This window comes from Rhopalosiphum padi, chromosome 4, assembly GCF_020882245.1.
Source record: "Rhopalosiphum padi isolate XX-2018 chromosome 4, ASM2088224v1, whole genome shotgun sequence".
Lineage (NCBI taxonomy): Eukaryota > Metazoa > Arthropoda > Insecta > Hemiptera > Aphididae > Rhopalosiphum > Rhopalosiphum padi.
In genome coordinates this window covers 18,315,209-18,334,168 of record NC_083600.1, presented here as the reverse complement: position 1 = coordinate 18,334,168, position 18,960 = coordinate 18,315,209, and the positions used below count along the sequence as shown (strand labels likewise).

Here is an 18,960-nt window from a genome sequence, read left to right as displayed (position 1 = left end):
CAACTATACAAAAGTTCTATAGTAGTATGATAAAACTTATATTCATGTCACATAATAATATTTGAAAAAGAAAATTCATCATTTTAATTACACCCTTATCTCCTTTATGTCTTTCGCGTGTTAAAATTTAGGATAGCGATTCAAATAACAGATTTAGATTAAAAAAAAATTCAGAAAATCAAAACAAATCATAGTATTTCTCATGCTCATTGAAATTGAGTACCTACCCTGCAAGTAAGATAACTATAATAATAAAATACTATACAATACACTTAAACAGTGAAAATTTTAAAAAATTCAATTTTTTTCAAATGTAGAATAGAGTCAACAATAAAAAGGTATAGAATAAAATTTTTAAAATACATCTATCAGAAAATATGGTAATATGAAAATGTAATTAAAATGTTCATTATATTCTTCATTGTATAGGAATTATATTAGTAAATAATAGATGGTCATAAATTAAATTTTGATTAAATTTATGTATTTTGTATACTATATCTAGTATTGTGTAACTATCTATAAAATACTTTTTCACAATTAATTTTAATTACTTATGCAGTTATGAATACCTTAAAATATATCCTTGGCATGTCCTAAAATCACACGACATTAATATATTATGCATTTAGATTACATAATAATGTCTGGACTGTTCATATTACCGATAGCATACACCAAATTAAATAATTATTTTAAGCTGAATAATTTCCATATTTTACGAGTACATTACCATCTGTTTTATAATAACATGAAAACCTCATATTATGTAACTACATAAGCTAAAAGTCTCATATAAATTTTGCGTTATAGTGCGATATAGTGTTTGTTAACATCGTTTAATTATATAATTATACATATTTTTTTACTTTGCTAGTTACAAATCATTTGATCAATAAACACCATACTATTATTTAAAATAAGAAAATTAAATATTTTAATCTCTAATTTTTTAACATTATAATAATAATCAACGACTTAGGAAAAATATTTATTAAACTTTATTCCTGTAATCATAGAACCAAATAATAAAGAACACAAATTAGAACAAAATAACACACAGCATATGGTAAAACTGGATAAATTTTTCACGTTGTAGTTAATCAAAATTAAACCTTTGATGTTTTAAGGTTCAATATAATTTGAGTCCGGCTGTAAGGCGCAGACGTATGTCCCTTCCAAATTACGTGGACAACCGTTCAGGATCGACCAAAGGACGTTACATGCTCAAAAGAAACTCCTGCACAGTGGCCTAATACAGAAGACCTAGATAATATAGAAATAAAAATAATAATAATCTTATTTTGATTATTTAAGCGCTGGTGTGAACAAGACATAAGTAAAATAATTTATTTTGTTCTTATAAACGATTTGCATAATATCAAATGAACACTCAAGATCCAAAAATGTTTTGAGGCGTGATATAATGTTGCGTAGAATCAGCTTTAAGAAATTCTAGCTTTACAATATAAATGATTTTTATACAATGGTTATATGATTGGTTATAATAGTTTAATGCTATTTTCAAAAACAACATTATAATAAATTGCGATTTATTATATTCAAACAACTTGAAAATAATATTTTATTTTTATTTTTGCTTAAAATGAACAATACTAAACGTTAACAATTTATAACATTTATTATTAAAATAATATTAATATAACTATTGAAATAAAACGAAGTTTATAATATTATGAAACAAGTCAGTACAATGCTAGTCTATTCCAAGAAATAGTATTATTAAACGCATAAAAACAATGCATTTCATTGGGGTGGGGAAACAATTGGAAACTATAATACGTATGAGACCGTGTTTAAATCCTGAAAATTTTTACAATACATGTATACACAATCTCAAATAAATAACGTAAAATGGAATGAACAATTATATAGTATAAAGGAAACTGTATTAAGTATTAACCAATATACTACACATAATATTAACACTAATAATATCGTAAGACATAGTACTATGCATAAATATTCAAAAACTAAATAATGGGTCTAATTATTTTAATATTTAAATCCGTGTTGTCGGACGATTATTCGTGGATTATTATTATTATTTATTACTATCAAATATCGCTATATATTTACAATGTTTAACCAATTGTGATATGAGTACCTACTTAAAAATTAATTTTTTTGTTTAGTTTTTAATCGTGTCTTATGGATTTATTTTATGTTCGGTCTTTTATTAAATCCTATTTATTTTTTAATCTGACTATGATAGCTATATATTGTGTAAATAATTTGATATTAATATGCATATTGAAACAAAGGCCTAATAAATATTTACATAATATTATAACAAAATAAATTAAATGGTTATAAAATAGATTTTATTTAACTTCGATGTTACATCAGTTAGTATTATTATTAATGAATTAATAATAATATCTTTAAACTTACTTAGTTACCTATATATAACCAGACTCCTAGTCGATTATCAACCATTTTTATTTATCAGTAGTACTAGGAGCTTATACACATTGGTAATTTTTTTTTTAAGTCTATTAATACATTTGGCCAGAAATGACTAGACCCGATAACTTATGGTAATTAAAATACTTAAATACTTAATATAATATGTTCTTATGCGTTTTCAAGCTACAAAAAAAAAATATATTTAACATAATCATTTGAAATAAAATAATCAAAACAATTGATAATTTATATTATTTAAGTGAAAGAAACAATAAAAGAAAAAAATTATTTTTTGATAAAGTTAATAAAAAAAAGGACTTGATTTATTTATTCCTTAGTCATCTACATCGTAATATACACACTTGAAAAACATACTTTGCGGGTATGTTACTCGATGGGTAATCTCCTGAGTCCTGACAAAATATGACAAGTAATTAAAGTTTATTTCCTACATATGTTGCGTGTAATATACCTATGGGGCACAGCCATGGTGTTAACAGTAGTTTTATCATTTAGAATCGGATACGACACGCAATAGTACAATAATTATTATCTTTAATCTTTATACTGAACATTTTCTGTATGTGTTTTTATTTGTCCAAACACTCCAAACTCTTTCGAAATCGAAAAATATTATTTTAATTGTTTTAATAAACAACCTACTCAGGTATGCTTTCATATGAAATAATGACAAAATATGCAAAAAATATTTGAAATTCAATTTTAACAATAGCTTCTTAAAGTTATGATACATATTTATGTATCTATATTATTTTGTGACTTTTCATCTAGACAAGTCTTGCAAAATATTCATTCTCCACCATTAGCAATGACTTTGAATCATCTTTATTTTGATATAAATGTTATATTTTTATTTTTCATATTATTTTCTTAGTATGATGCTAAATATCTAAATGCATGTTATTATCACATAGCAAACTATAAGTATAATCGAAAAAAATGTATGAGTATACTTAAACAAGAAGTAAAGCAGTAGCTAGATGACTTGTAATATTAGGTACGCTAGTAATTTCAAAGCTATAATATCAGTGATTCTGTCTTTGACAAAAAAATTTAAAATCTATTAAAATTCTGCAGGTTTATATGTGATTGTCAAACAAAACTATTTAGTTTCGATAAGAAGTATAAAAAGTTAAAAAAAAATTGATCTAGGTAGTACAAAATTAAAAGATGATTTACTATCACTTAATGCTATTTTGGATATGATTGGTAATAAATGTAACTTCGTTACATACTTGTCTTGCTTATTTTAGCACATTTTAATAAAATTGAGTAGGTTTACTTAGTACTTAAATACTCAATTACTTAATTTTTTATTTAGATCATCGCCCTATGTATCATCTATCAGTAATAACCATTTTACATACTCTTCATTAGACGTTGACACTATTATAGGGTTAGATTGTAGTTAAACCTTAAACATTCTAAACTAATATTTAAATACACATTTGACCAAAATGTCCAAAATTATTATTTTAAAGCTCCATTGAAAATCCGAAATACATTTTTATTTAATATAATAAGTTTATAAATGTATATACTTTTTAGATTAAGTAGATTGAATATTTGTATATACATGAATATATATTTATATTATATACGAACATACCAAAGGGCAATGAGTGTAGATTAAAAATTTTAAGTATAAAAAAATATTAAGTAATAATGATATTTTAGGTACAAAATTAAGTATAATACGTGTAAGTCTCATTATAATAATATATTAATTTGTTTGATACCTGTTATAATTATTATTCAATTTATATTAATAAAATGTATTCCTTTTATAGTAACATTTTTTAAATATATTTATACATTTTCCAATTTAACTTTTATGTGTCTCCGCCAGACAATATTTTATACGAATAATTTTGAACATTTGTTCTAACTGATAAAATCACCATAAGTTTTATATACATTCCTATATGACCATATTATATACATTGTTAAATAGTTACCTATATATTATATTATTTAAGATAAGTGTAATATTATTATATTTTAAGAAAATATAGATATATTAAGAAATAAGAATATTTTGATATTATGTGTGAATTGTTTGAACTTTAAAATGTTGACTATAACAATTGCGTCGCTCGATGTATAAATGCGATTTAATTAATTTTTTTACGATTGAATTAAGACTAAATTTAAAATAAAATATTTTATTTTATGTTAAAGAAAATAATATGAACTCCGAATAGTTACAATGACTATAATCAGTAGTCATGCCAACTTTTTACATGTTATTTAAACAATTAAATACCAAAACAATTTTACAAATAAATAATTACAAATATTATATTAATCGTAATTCATAATCATAAATTTTGTTATAATTAAAAATGTTATATAGGGAGAAATTTTACTGGTTAAAGGAAAAAGGGTTTTGACATGGTGTATGGGTTGACTAACTTGACCAAAATGACCAACATGTCAACTGTTTAAGCTTTTGAAACCACAAGTGTTAGCGTTCTTCTGACCATTTAATAATGAAATATTTTCTTTTTCAAGGCTATAGCGATATATTTTACTTACTAATGAAAGTTTTGAAATTTATACCATAAAATTTAAAAAAATAGTAAAATTTCCCCTTTTGCTTTTTAGTTTTTACCAATAAAATTATCATATTATATAGTATTAGGAACTAACAAAATTATATAAAATGTCTATATAATATTATTATATTATTATTATATTTAACTGCAATATCTTGTAAATTGATGATATTTTATAAATCTACAATGTTAATTACTAATTTTTGTTACGATAAGACATTTTGTTTTTAGTATTTTTTTAGAGACCTATGATTTTTATGATATTGATTTACTATCTATAACCTACCTATATCTAGTATATTATACTTAAACTTTAATAAAAATTAGTTTTAGTTTACCAACATAAAATAATATTATTGTTACCAAAATATTGTGAACAATGTGAACAATTTGTCAACTAAATAATAGTATAACTATTTTATAAATTATATAATATAACAATACATATTATGCAAAATTATAATAAATTTCGTGGAATTGATAATAATACTACATTTTTTTTTACACAGTGTAAAGTATGCGAAACGTGAATATCGGATACGCATAATTACAAGTATATGTAGGTATAATTGATCTACATTATATTATAATATGATATAATATTTGAAAATATTATGATTTAAAATATAATATATTGAAAATAATATACAATCAGCAATAAAAATGTTTCACAAGACCTTTTTGTCCGGCAGTGGTAGTTACAAAACGCCACTGAGTGACGTCTATGGCATCCGCCTCAAGGAATAATGGCCAAAAATAACGTGTCATTGATTATACATAATATAGTGTATGATTATAATAAATTTTTGAGTGTGTATTTTGTGAAAGATATTCAAATAGAAATGACTTAAACGAAGATGATACGACTAAAATAAATGACAAAAGTATCAATATTAATGTATCTAAATTAAATTATCTCCTTATAATAGAACAAAGTCCAGTTTATTTATTCAATTTAAAAGATCATTATAAAATTGGCTCATTATGAATTTTGCTGGTTATATAGTTAAGCGATGTATAGAAATTTTCAAATATGTTTCAGGTGTTTTAAAATATGAAAAATAATTAATTCTAATTTCTAACATCTCTTTAAAATAAAAATCAATTACTTCTATTACATAAAGTTATTAAACATACAGTAGTAGTAAAAGTATTTAAGAACTTTAAAATCCAACAACGTCGATGGTATTACACATCACATAGGTAGCCTAGTTAAGATAATATATTATTAACATACATTCTCATAAAATCAAACACGAAAAAAATGTATTAATGTATTATCTCATTTAATGAACAGAACTAAAGCTTGAATTCAAATGCGTACTTACTAAAGCCAAATTATTATACGAAAATAACCTTTTGTAAATGTAATGGCAGATGGAGTTATCAGCAGCGATTCCTAAACTATGAGGCTCAACGCTCAAATACTCAGAGAAGGCTCGATGTAATATTTATATTTGTACCCATACACTATTGGTACTAACATAATACTATAACTAAAATGTTGTTTAATTTATTCAATGGAAGAGCAATTAATTATTTTTATTTTTAGGGATAACTTAACCAAAAGAGTTTGGGAATCACTAGTACGTCACGTATCTACCAAACAATTTAACCGTCAAAAAGTTCCAATCACAACTTTTACCGAGAACCACAAAACATTTTTTTTTTTTTTATTAATGCCGAAATGGGAAGGGGTTCCACCGACACGCCAGCGGTCTGACTATACAAACTTACCGGTCAAATGCTCCTATCTGTAATTTGCTTATATTATATGTTTTTCACGTTAATATGTCACGTCGCGATCTAATACAAATTACAATGATAATAGTATAATATTATTTTCAAGTTATTGTTGACTATATCAGTTATAGGTATACTAATATAGACATACTTGCCAACATGTATTATATAACTATTTTTTTTATTATTTAATACAATAAAAAAATATTCATTGCAATCACAATACAATTTAAATAGGTATCGTCAACGTTTCGTGTTGTTATTTAACAACTTTTATTATTATAATAATATTTTTATTTTGCAATTATTTAAACAAAGCAACGCACTTAAGACGGTGCATTTATACCACCTAAAATATTTGGCAGATATACAAATAGGTTGATAAAACTAATTTAAACAGTAAAATTATAATATTGTATTACGTGTTAAGTTTATTTAAAAAAATAAATCTACCTAACCGATTATGACATTTTGTAATTTATGAAAATTGTTCATTTTAAATCAGATTGTAAATATTATGACATTTAAATGCGTTTTAAATTAAATTACAATATATAATGCTTTTAAAGTCATTATACCTATATGCAAAAGAAATGAAAATGGAATTCACGTCAAAATGGGTTTACGCTGAAATACCGATAAAACACCGAAACGATCGTTTTTCCAAACGAATGGTAATTTATATAGGTACTAATGTACTATATACCAACTATAATACTGTAACATAGTAATATACCTTCTATGTTACATTTCCATCCATTTTATCTTATCTCTGCTTATTCCTTTCCAACGGTTACTAATAGCAGGTATGTCAGCGAAGCCGACAACTATCCCTTACGCTTATTTTTTTTTTTTCAAAATGTGTCCCTCAAACGCCCATACAGTTCGTACCTGGCCATAAATATTTTATAAGCTAACCGATTCGTACTATTCGTTAACTTCAACATAAGGATTATAGATTATACAGAATGTCCCGTAACGATTTACCCATTACGATATATCCTGAAATAATGGATATATCATAATTCTGTTTTTTTTAGTAAGATTCACAGGGACGAGAACTACAAATATATCATGTTTTAATTTATTTTAATGTTTTGATAAAATATATATAAAAAATGTAATTTTTATTTAATTATTTTCAAAAAATTGCCTAACCATTTTGTAGAGTTAATTTTTTTGAAAAATATTTACGTTTCAACATTTTAGTTTCATCAATCTCCTAATTTTTAATATTTTTCTAGTTTCATACTGAAAGCGTTCGCCAGCCGTACGATCACGCGGGCCACATGTTTGATACAATACCACTATCACATTAAATAATTCGCAGTTTTTTCAAAACTAGAAAAAATATTATTAATGTGAAATCATTCTGTGAATTTTATTAAAAACCAGAATTATGATATCTCCATTATTTCAGGAGATATCGCAATGGGTAAATCCTCACGGGACACCTTTTCTATGTATATAAATACATAATATTTACATAATATATATTTATATTAATTAAATAGAAATTTAATCACTTTTTGTTATTTCTGTTCGTAATTTTTATTTTGAATTCTTATTTTATGACTCCATTTTCGTACTAATAATAAATCGATTTATACTATTCGTAAAGAGTTTCTGAAATAATTGTTGACTATTATTTTCATTACATTTATAATACATATAATATATCATAAATTATTAAACATTAATACAATTCAGGTATAGAAATTAAAGACAAAACTATAGTATTAATCATCTTGGAATAATCGAACAAGTCACACACTCACAACATACAATTATTTCATTGACAAAAACGACTCATCCATATGTAAATCATTCGGAATGGGTTACACGGTTAAGTATATCATAATTCATAGAAGACTATCGAAAATATAAGAATTAAACCACACTTAACCAAATACGACATCCATGGGCATAGGCACGGGGTGATATGGGGGATGGATCCCCCCATCATGGCCTTTTTTTTATATATATATTATAATATATACTATTTATACATTATAACGATAATAGAAAAAAATGATAATCTTATGTTATACATTTTTTTTATGAAAATCAACTTATTTTTGGGGATATATATATTCCTCCTCTCGATGAAAATTCCTGTCTACGCCACTGACGACATCAGTTAGATTAATAAATCGAAGCACTACAACTAAACCTGCTATCAAAATAAATACCTATAAATAATTTAAACATCATCAAGAGAAACAAAATTATACTCCTGAATTTTACTTAAGTATATAAACATTAAACACATTATAAACAATAGAATACAACAAACTGTGTAGATTTAACTCATAACTCGCTACGAATCTTATTCATTCCTTGTCCTTATGTTGCAAATTAGGTTGCCTACTCGCAGTCCCCGCCATAGGAACATTGGGTCATCTAGCCTAGTATAAGCAGGCGCAGTTTTTTTAAGTACCTACTCATCGATCAATCTTTGATTAATCCTTTGGACTAATTTGCTATACTATTTTTTACGGTATTAATTAAAAAGATAAAATATTTATACATGAAGTGAATTTTGATTTTAGGTTGTAAGATATTATTATTTTATTATTAAATATTATTAAATCGTATTTTTAAAAATTATAAATATGGAGTTTTATACTAAAATACATATTATATAAACCTATATTATAATATAGGCTATAGGTATATACTACACTATTACAAGTATTCTTTTTTGATTCATCAAACATGTGCACCCCCATTTTTTTCTTTCTTTATTTATTTAAGACAACAACACTCTTGGAGGTAATGTAATAATAAACTCTGATTTAAAAAATTCTCATATGGTTTATACCAGTATTAGGAATTTCCTATGGTGATACCAAATATTAATTTTTTTCAAATAAGAATATTTTCCTTGTTGATGTATCCAAATCGAAATTCGAACAATTAGTTTTTGAGTTTTTTGTGTTATTAGATATCTACTTAGGATAATTGGCTTGAGGTCAATGATTATTTAAAAATGAGTTACTAACATTTTATATTTTGTAAAAAATGTACGAGTATAAATAAATACTGGATTCAATATAAGATCTATTTTATATTTTTGCAAATTCATGTTTAGTCTATTATCTTTAATACATATAAATATTATATACATTAACTCAGTGACCATAACGCCGCCCACAATAGTTGTAATTATTCTAAGTACACTGTACAAGCGTTATAGCAATCCATCTGCCGAACTCCAACCACTACTACGGTCACTACGGAACACAACAAAACGACTTATTCGAATACTCTCCCGGAGTGTCCGTAAACGCCACAAGGCGGGATGGGGGATGCAAACGCAAAGGCCACTTTCTCTCGTTTGTTCCACCGTACTACGAACGTCATCGACCTTTTCTTCCCGTTATTTCTTTTATAAATTTGTGCCACGATTGAAGGCCACCGCGAATTGTATACAGTAACCATTATTCATTCAAAGGGAAAAACGCGTGTCGTCTTATTCCATCCTCAACATCACCCGACGAACTATTACGACGAACATCGAGTCCGTGACAATTATTCGTTCAAATTTTCGATTTCAACAAAAATCTACTAAATATTTCACAGTAAATGTTGCTTCTCGTTTGAAAAAAAAAGTTTGTATCTCTTTAGGTCATTCCTCTTAAATGGTGTAAAAAATATAAGTGGGTAGTTGAAAATACAGTCCTGCTTTTAAGTGTACGAGTGTATCTACATAATAATAAAATCCCAAAAATTAGAATTTTAACAAATGCATTCAACGAAAAAATCGAGGTGAGCATGTTAGGTGAATCACCTTTTACGTATTAAGGGCATTAACAATTCGAGATAAAAAATGTTTAGAATAGTGATTATAGAGAGGGTTTAAAAATTTAAAACTATTGATGAAGTATAGACTTATCAAGTCTGAAATATTTACGTTACGCTTATGGTTAGGGTCAAGGTCGTTTGTAGAAAATATTTCGAGGAGGGTCAACTAAATATAATATTCTGATGTTTTATAGAAAGTAATATAGATTTTTGTTGCATTTTACCCACCGAAAAAGCGGTAAGGCCACCTGTGGACGACCGAAAGTTGGATTGCTATGCCAAGTATGCCCCTTTCTATTCCATGCCGGACGCCGGTCGTACGTTATCAGTCAGTCAATTGAAATCATATCCATATTTGTTGTAATAATATTATTATAATAACATACTCAACGGCTTGGTACTTTACAGATTTTTTTATCATGACGAGTGGAGGAGATAAGCAGCATTTGAACGGTCAATTATTATTAATTCTCTCTGCTTTGTTGTCTGCAGTTCGGCCGTTCCAACTGTCCCGAGTACCTGCCCATAATAGAGTGGTGCCACAGTACGGGTTTTTATCAATGTATAGTTTCATCTGAAGGTTAGTTGTTTTTTCGCGTTATAACATTTTTGGTAGTGGTGGTGGAACCTGACAAACTCGTATGCATTCAGTTAATCAGTTTTCAGTTTTCACGATTGGACAAAACGCAACAGCTGAAATAATGTAGACCGCTAGTCTCTTGACTCGTTAGTCTGTTGGAGTTATGGGTCACCACCACCACCACTGTAGTCTAATGTATTAGCCAGCCACACAACCATCTCCAATCTCCCTCGTCCGTAATTATCGTTATACGAATTACGTACGTCTGTATGACTAGTGTATGTCTGTTCAGTACAGTGAGTACCAACCGCTGGTGGTTTTCTCATAGACTAGTCATAGATTCATAGTTTAAATTTTAGTTGACATTTTTCAAAACTTATTAGTCATATTTGGTTACCAAATATTAAGTTTTAATTATTATTTTTTCATGGCGTTATCTTCAAGAATATCCTGATTTCTCTTTTTGTATGAAACATGGCTCCTGTTTTAAGTAAATACGTGACTCAAAAAAATGCAATCATCGGAAGTGCTGTTGCTGGAGTGCCTTTGTTACTTTATGTGTTAAAGAAATATGCTTTCCAAAACAAGAAAACGGTTAAAAGGTAATTTTTTAGTTAGTAAAATAATTTGTATAACATCAATGTACCTAAATGTGTTTTATATGTTTTTTTGATAGGAGAGCTCCAGAGAATGACATAAAATACCTCATAGTTGATGTAAGTTCAAATATTATTTATTATAGTCATTAGGTATAGTATAAATTTCAATAGTTTGAAGATCAAAGTTATTTACGGCTAGGGCTTTTTAGATTATTCTTAAACTTTATTAAACAGTTTAATTTTAATAACAATTTTTTATTTTTCTACAAACTATATTAGTTCTCACATACATTTATAATATGTGTAATTTATAAAATGATAAAATGTTTAATTTTCAAAATACCTAACTAAATAAATAAGCAAAATAAGTAAATTATTTTCCTATACGTTTTTTAACTCATACATACAAATTTTATGTAATTACATAACTTATCCTAGAAATATAACAGTAGTAATAACAAGTTTAAAATATTTGTTAAAGTGGTGTTTCAAATGTTAATTTATTCACGTTTCATCGAATTGACTAATATATTGAATTCATTAGAAAGAAAACATTGAGGTCATTGTATAGCATTTTGAGCTTAGATAGAGGCTTTGATGTAGCAGTGTTTCACATTGATAACCCTTGTCACTATGTTCCTCTTATTATACATTTAAAATGACAATTATTAATAAGGAACTATTTATTCAAATTCAATATTCATACATCTTTTGTAAAAATGCCATTCTGCTTTGGATAATATTAATCTAATTAAAAAATGTGTTGCCTTTTAAAAATCAAAAACTTAATGCAGTTAAAATATCAACTATATAGGTAGTTAATATCCAGTAAAAGGATATAATATACTCATAAACAATATGTACATAAACTAATTATATAACATTCACACATCGTTAAATTAAAATTAAGGATAAAATTAACATTTAGTCAATTTGTTAAATTATTATTAAATTGCTCCTTCTCAATGAATACCTAGCCTCATTAAATGTGTTCTTGCTGTTTATCACAGTTTTCATGAGTGTAGGATGTTAGACAGACTGAACTAATATTGTTACAATATCAACTTATTTTTTCATAAATATAATGCTTATCCTTTCATCTAATTGAATTATTTTTGGGTATTCTGATTCCCAATAAAAATTAAAGAATTTGAAATAGTTTGTTTATTAAACATTTACTTTATATATGTTTACTTGGCTATTTTACTTTATACTTTTGAAATTCTGGTTTTGTATATAAATATTTAAACTATTTATTACAATCATTAAGAACATACCATATATTTTGATATGATTATGTCTGTTAAATAAATGTTTTTTTACAATTCTGTAACAGGCTTAACCTGTTCTTAAATGTATTTAATAATATCCAAAATATCATAAAATGTACTGATATACATTTTATACTTTTTTACCTTACCTATATTATTATGCTAAAATTTGTAACCACTAACCTTGGATCATTTAGGTATTCATAAAAAAACACATTTTTAATTTGTATTTGAACTAGTGAACTAAATGTGTAGAATAAATAATTAAAATTTGCTTTAATTGTTTGACACTAAACATAGGTGATATAAGGTCTATGTTATAATGTATAATATTATATAGTACAATCTATTTCAATACCTAATCAGGAAGATATTTAGTTTTTTTTAAACATGAAGTAAAATGGTTCTATCCTACAAAAATCTTGTTTGAAAATAAAAATTAAATTAAATATTAATTCACAAAATCTATATGATATGTTACATTGTTGCAACAAATAAAAAGAATGTTTGTATATATATACTATAAAGTATAAAGATAATGTCTAATAAAGTTTTATGAAATTTTTAAAAGTCCTGGATTTAAATTTGTCATAAATCATACTATTGTGAAGTAAGTATGATTTTTATAATAGTGAACAGTTGCAATTCTTATAGGTTATCATACCTTTAAATTGTAATCCTCTCCGGTGTCGCCCGTTGCTCCCCTTGTTATTTAGTGAAATGCACTACCTACTAACTTCAATTTTAGTCATTTGATTATCTGAAGCAGAATATTTGAAACAAGTATTTAAACTGATATAGAGAATTTAAATGACAATTGACATGTAATATTTTGCAAAATATGTGTTATAATGTTTACAACTGTATAAAATAATACTGAGCTGAACAGGAAATTATTTTTCACAGACTAATCTGCTTATTATTTTTACAGAAATCAGCAGAAACAAAGAACACAAATCGAGCACACGTCAATGCCCGCTTTATTAAACAACTCTTTCATATTTTAAAAATTATTATTCCTGGCTTTACATCTCCAGAGTTCGGGTTTCTCTTACTTGTTGCTGCATCACTAGTAGCCAGATCTTATAGTGACATATGGATGATACAAACTGGAACGGTTGTTGAAACAGCAATTATAAGTATGAATACAACATTGTTTAAGAATCAACTATTATACTTTTTTGCTGGAATGCCTATTGTAAGTAGACTTATTTTTCTAAAATTCTTATAATGAATTTATTTAAAAGTATTTAGGTATTAATTAATATTAATCATTTTTCAGATTTCTTTGGTCAATAATGTGTTGAAGGTGAGCATAAATTAACCGAGGTGGTCTAATATTGTATTAATTCATAATTTTATAATTTACAGTGGAGTATTGGAGAATTGAAGCTTAGACTTAGAACTAGGTTGTCACGTCACTTATATGATGACTATTTAAGGTAGTTTTATTAGAACATTGTATAAACAAGCAAAAAGTTATGATTATCATTTTTAGAGGATATACTTACTACAAGATAAATAATTTGGACAACCGTATATCAAATCCTGATCAATTATTAACAGCTGATGTCGATAAGTTCTGTGATATGTTCACTGATTTATATTCCAATATCTGTAAACCATTTTTAGATATTATAATATATGTTTACAAATTAACATCTACATTAGGATTTCAAGTAAATGCTAGAAATATGTCCCAAGTTTAATTTGAAAATGTATGGAAAAAAAATTTTTTTTTTCAGACTCCTTCTGTAATGCTGGGTTATTTGATGGTATCTGGATTTATTCTAACTTATCTCCGTAGACCAACTGGTAAAATGACTGTAATAGAACAAAAATTAGAAGGTGAATACCGATATATTAACTCCAGATTAATCACTAATTCTGAAGAAATAGCCTTTTACAATGGTAACAACAGGGAAAAGCTTACTATGTTAGCTTCGTTTAATAAATTAGTAAGTACTATGCTTGGTTTGTAATTGATTAAATTTATAAATTATTTATACTATTTTTTACCCCAACTGTTTTCTTTTTATGTATTTAATTCTTGTAATCACTATAATTGCATACTTTTAACATAATTCCTATTTAAATATATATTATTTAAAAGGATGCTATACCCGTACGCGTTGTCTCCATTTTACAAATGTAAGATAGCAAAAACTGTTTTGGACGGGAACGAATTGAGAAGACTTCAGTCATAACTAAGAAACTAAATTTTAAATTTCACTAAATGGAGGCCTTTGGCAGTGAAATTTCAAAATTTATTTTTTCGATATCGGAAAATCAAATAAAGTTATTCAAGGTCAAAAACAATGGATTTTGAAACAATAAAAATTTTTTTCATACAAGTGGTATCAAAAAAATAAAACAATATTTCAGAGATAATGTTCTCAACTATATTGCATATAAATTTAGAGTCAACTATCACTACAGTCTGAATAGTTCTATCTTGCACAAAACAGTTGTTGCTATTCTTTAAATTTGTAAGATCGGGACAACACAAGTGGATGTAGCGTTCTCTTAGTATTCAGAACTGTTGTAATATTAGTTGTTTTGAAAATAATTTTTGTTAAGAAATTCTCACATTTTCTAATGTGTAAGAGTTTGTTAGGTTTATACATTTTAATCAATTTATCCACTGTCCATACTACTTATATATAATATTACAAGATTAAATCATAAGTGAATATTTTATTAAATATTTGATTTTAATAGTACCTATTATTTACTAAAATGAAATCCTATAATGGCTAAACATAATTTTCAATATTATTATTATATTTATTATCAAATAAATGTATAGTTGTGAATTAAGAAGTCTTAAAAATAAAAAATAAATACCTGTATTGTTTAACCATTTAAATGTAAAAACATTTTAATTAATTTTTTAATAACATTTTTAGACAAATCACTTAAGAAAATTCCTTGAATTCAGAGTGTACATGGGTTTCGTAGATAATATTATCGCAAAATGTAAGTGCAAATTATTTATGATATAATAATTACAAAATGAAAATTAATTTCAAAATGTTTTATATTTTTAGATATTGCTACAGTTGTAGGATTTTATGCTGTTAGTATACCTTTTATGAATCGTAATTCATCTTTAGCCAACCTTTCACAAAATGAACGTTTTCGAGTAAGTACAACATCAACATTTTTAAATAGAAAATTGATACATGACAATTAAAAAATGCAATTAATTTTTAGAACAGTTAATTTTATTAAAAAAAAATGATTTAACTAATTTAAGTATTGAGTATGCTATTCTAAAAAATTACATTTTATATTTTATAAAGGTTAATAATCATATAATATATTATTTAAAAATTATTTTTGACAAAGAAGTAGGAAGTCTAATCTCTATTAATATCCAATATTTGAATTACAGAATTACTATACAATGGGTCGTATGTTGGTAAAATTAGCTGAAGCTATTGGTCGCTTAGTGTTGGCTGGCCGTGATATGACACGTTTAGCTGGATTTACTGCCAGAGTTACTGAGATCATGACTGTTTTAAATGATCTTAATAAAGGACATTATGTACGGACAATGCTGACTGATAATAATGCACTGAAAGAAAAGAAACTTGTGCCAAACTCTGGTCGTATTATAACTAAAGATAATGTCATTAAGTTTGATAAGGTGCCTCTTGTAACACCCAATGGTGATATACTAGTTGAGGAGTTATCATTTGAAGTTACATCAGGCATGAATGTGCTAGTATGTGGACCAAATGGTTGTGGAAAATCATCTTTATTCAGAATACTTGGTGAATTATGGCCTCTTTTCGGCGGAACCTTAACAAAACCTCCAAAGGGCAAACTTTTTTATATTCCACAAAAACCATATATGACATTAGGTACATTAAGGGATCAAGTCACTTATCCTCATACAAAGTACGTGTAAATTTAATGCTCTTGTATAATACTTTAGAATCATTATATTGTTACAGATAGGTCAGCATCAATCATAATTTTTAATTTGTAATTTTAATAACAAATGTTATATTATGTTCATTAAGGGAGGAAATGCAGCGTCGTAGAAAAACAGATGCAGACATTGCTAATCATTTAGAACGTGTACAATTATCATATTTATTGCAAAGAGATCAAGGTTGGGATACTGTTGCTGATTGGATGGATGTATTGTCTGGCGGAGAAAAACAACGTATTGCCATGGCTAGATTGTTCTATCATCAACCGCAATTTGCAATATTAGATGAATGTACAAGTGCAGTTAGTGTTGATGTTGAAGGTTCCATGTATCAATATTGTCGTGATGTTGGTATTTCACTTTTCACAGTCAGCCATCGCAAATCTTTGTGGAAACATCACGATGTAAGTATTAATATCAACATTTTTGTAATACCGTGTATTACATAATTTAGATCAGCGGTTCCCAAACTTTTACGACCACGGCACCCTTGAGAAATAATTTGTGTTTTGCGGAACCCTCTTCTTTAAATAATTTAAAATAATAATTCTTAATAATATAAATAATCCAAATATAATATAAAATAATTTTCTCAATAATCACATACATCTGACGGAACCCTTGAGATTGTCCCACGGAACACACTTTGGGAAACGCTGCTTTAGATTATTCAGTTGATTTAATATTAATTTGTACACCAATCACCCAAACTGTATTGGTACTATAGTGATATGCACAACTAAAAAATACTTAATACAACAAATATTTAGTTAGTAAAAATAGTGGTGTAAATTAATCAGTAACACAGAATTCAAATAATAAAAAAAATGCATTCATGTTATTTTGGCTTTACTAATGTGTTTTACTGTTTAAATATATCTTGTATGGTTTTTCACTTTTGTTTATTAATTTTAATACTTGCATGATAGTAAATAATAATTAATTTATACCAGATTAATTAAAAAATTCATCTGAATAAATTATACTTTCTACCTATTGATAATTGTTGACATGCACTATGATAATAAATTACAGTAGTCTCGATAGCCCAAATTTTATTGGGAATAAAAATAGATCTAACTTTTATTTAATTTTTGAGTTATATATTATGATATATATTGTGTTGAGTGTATATATTATGTAAATTATCTGGGACAAAACATTAAGTTATTGAGACTTAACTGTAATAACTAATTTTCTTTCAATAAACTCACTATTAATAATGAACTAAATAATTTGCTTTTTAGGTGTTTTTCTTCTGCACTTTTCATGGGTGTGTACTGTGTATTAAATAAAATTAATTATTTACTGAAGTTCATAATATGCAGACAATAATATTAATGAATAATGATACTGTATTCTATGTTTATAAAATATGCCACCAATTTATTTAATACATTGCTACTTGCTAGATTTAATAATAAGATGCACAGTATAATTTAAACAACAAACTCAATATGTATTAATTGTATTAAACTATTTATACCTCTGTTCCATGTAATATAATACTATGTATTGTATAACATATATTATCTATATACTTAATACTATAAAACTGAGAAATCCAATGATATCTTTTTTTAATCTATATAGCATATTTAAATCATTGTTATTGTGTTTCAGTATTATTTACAAATGGATGGAAGAGGATTATTCCAATTCAACAAGATTGATTCAGACACAGAGGAATTTGGTTCATGAATTTGTGGGTGATATTGTAGTTTTAAAAATAATTATGTACAATGTACATTCATATTATATGTAATAATATGATTCAATCTTGCCTAATTTTTAAACTTGTGCCTATTTATTTATGGTGTTAATAGATCAAATTTTTATTTATATGTTTAATAATTAAAATATTATTGTCAAGGTAATCTCTAAAGTTTTTGTAATGCTGATTTTTTTTACCAGTAGATCGGTTTTAGATTTATTGTATTATTGTACAAAATATATAATTTTTGTATTTATGTTATAACTAAATATTTTATTTTATTATAATATACTA

The 18,960-nt window shown here is 26.0% G+C and overlaps 2 protein-coding genes across 7 annotated transcripts in view; both read left to right on the top strand.

Moving 5' to 3' along the window:
* Positions 1 to 5,438, top strand: part of LOC132930600 (GTP-binding protein Rhes-like) — a 50,566-nt gene extending 45,128 nt beyond the window's left edge. For 2 of the 4 annotated variants that reach the window (XM_060996548.1, XM_060996549.1), the window contains exon 5: positions 1,131 to 5,437. In XM_060996548.1, the coding sequence (XP_060852531.1) occupies positions 1,131 to 1,256 (126 nt within the window). In that variant the 3' untranslated portion in view covers positions 1,257 to 5,437. Of the gene's footprint in view, positions 1 to 1,130 lie in introns of all 4 variants that reach the window. The other 2 variants (XM_060996547.1, XM_060996551.1) reach the window with 2 other exon arrangements.
* Positions 5,439 to 10,947: 5,509 nt separating this feature from the next.
* On the top strand, positions 10,948 to 18,935 carry LOC132929639 (ATP-binding cassette sub-family D member 3). 3 transcript variants are annotated; one of them, XM_060995130.1, is made up of 13 exons: positions 10,948 to 11,139; positions 11,584 to 11,741; positions 11,816 to 11,855; positions 13,941 to 14,207; positions 14,292 to 14,318; positions 14,381 to 14,451; positions 14,508 to 14,688; positions 14,755 to 14,967; positions 15,919 to 15,988; positions 16,060 to 16,154; positions 16,407 to 16,915; positions 17,041 to 17,356; positions 18,576 to 18,935. In XM_060995130.1, exons 2-13 carry the CDS (start codon positions 11,614 to 11,616, stop codon positions 18,651 to 18,653), a joined length of 1,995 nt encoding a protein of 664 aa, XP_060851113.1. In that variant the 5' UTR covers positions 10,948 to 11,139; positions 11,584 to 11,613; the 3' UTR covers positions 18,654 to 18,935. The 3 variants fall into 3 exon arrangements, with proteins under 3 accessions (XP_060851113.1, XP_060851112.1, XP_060851111.1); XM_060995129.1 differs by lacking the exon at positions 10,948 to 11,139 and adding an exon at positions 11,164 to 11,435; XM_060995128.1 differs by lacking the exon at positions 10,948 to 11,139 and having other exon boundaries at positions 11,164 to 11,741.
* Positions 18,936 to 18,960: the final 25 nt, after the last annotated feature.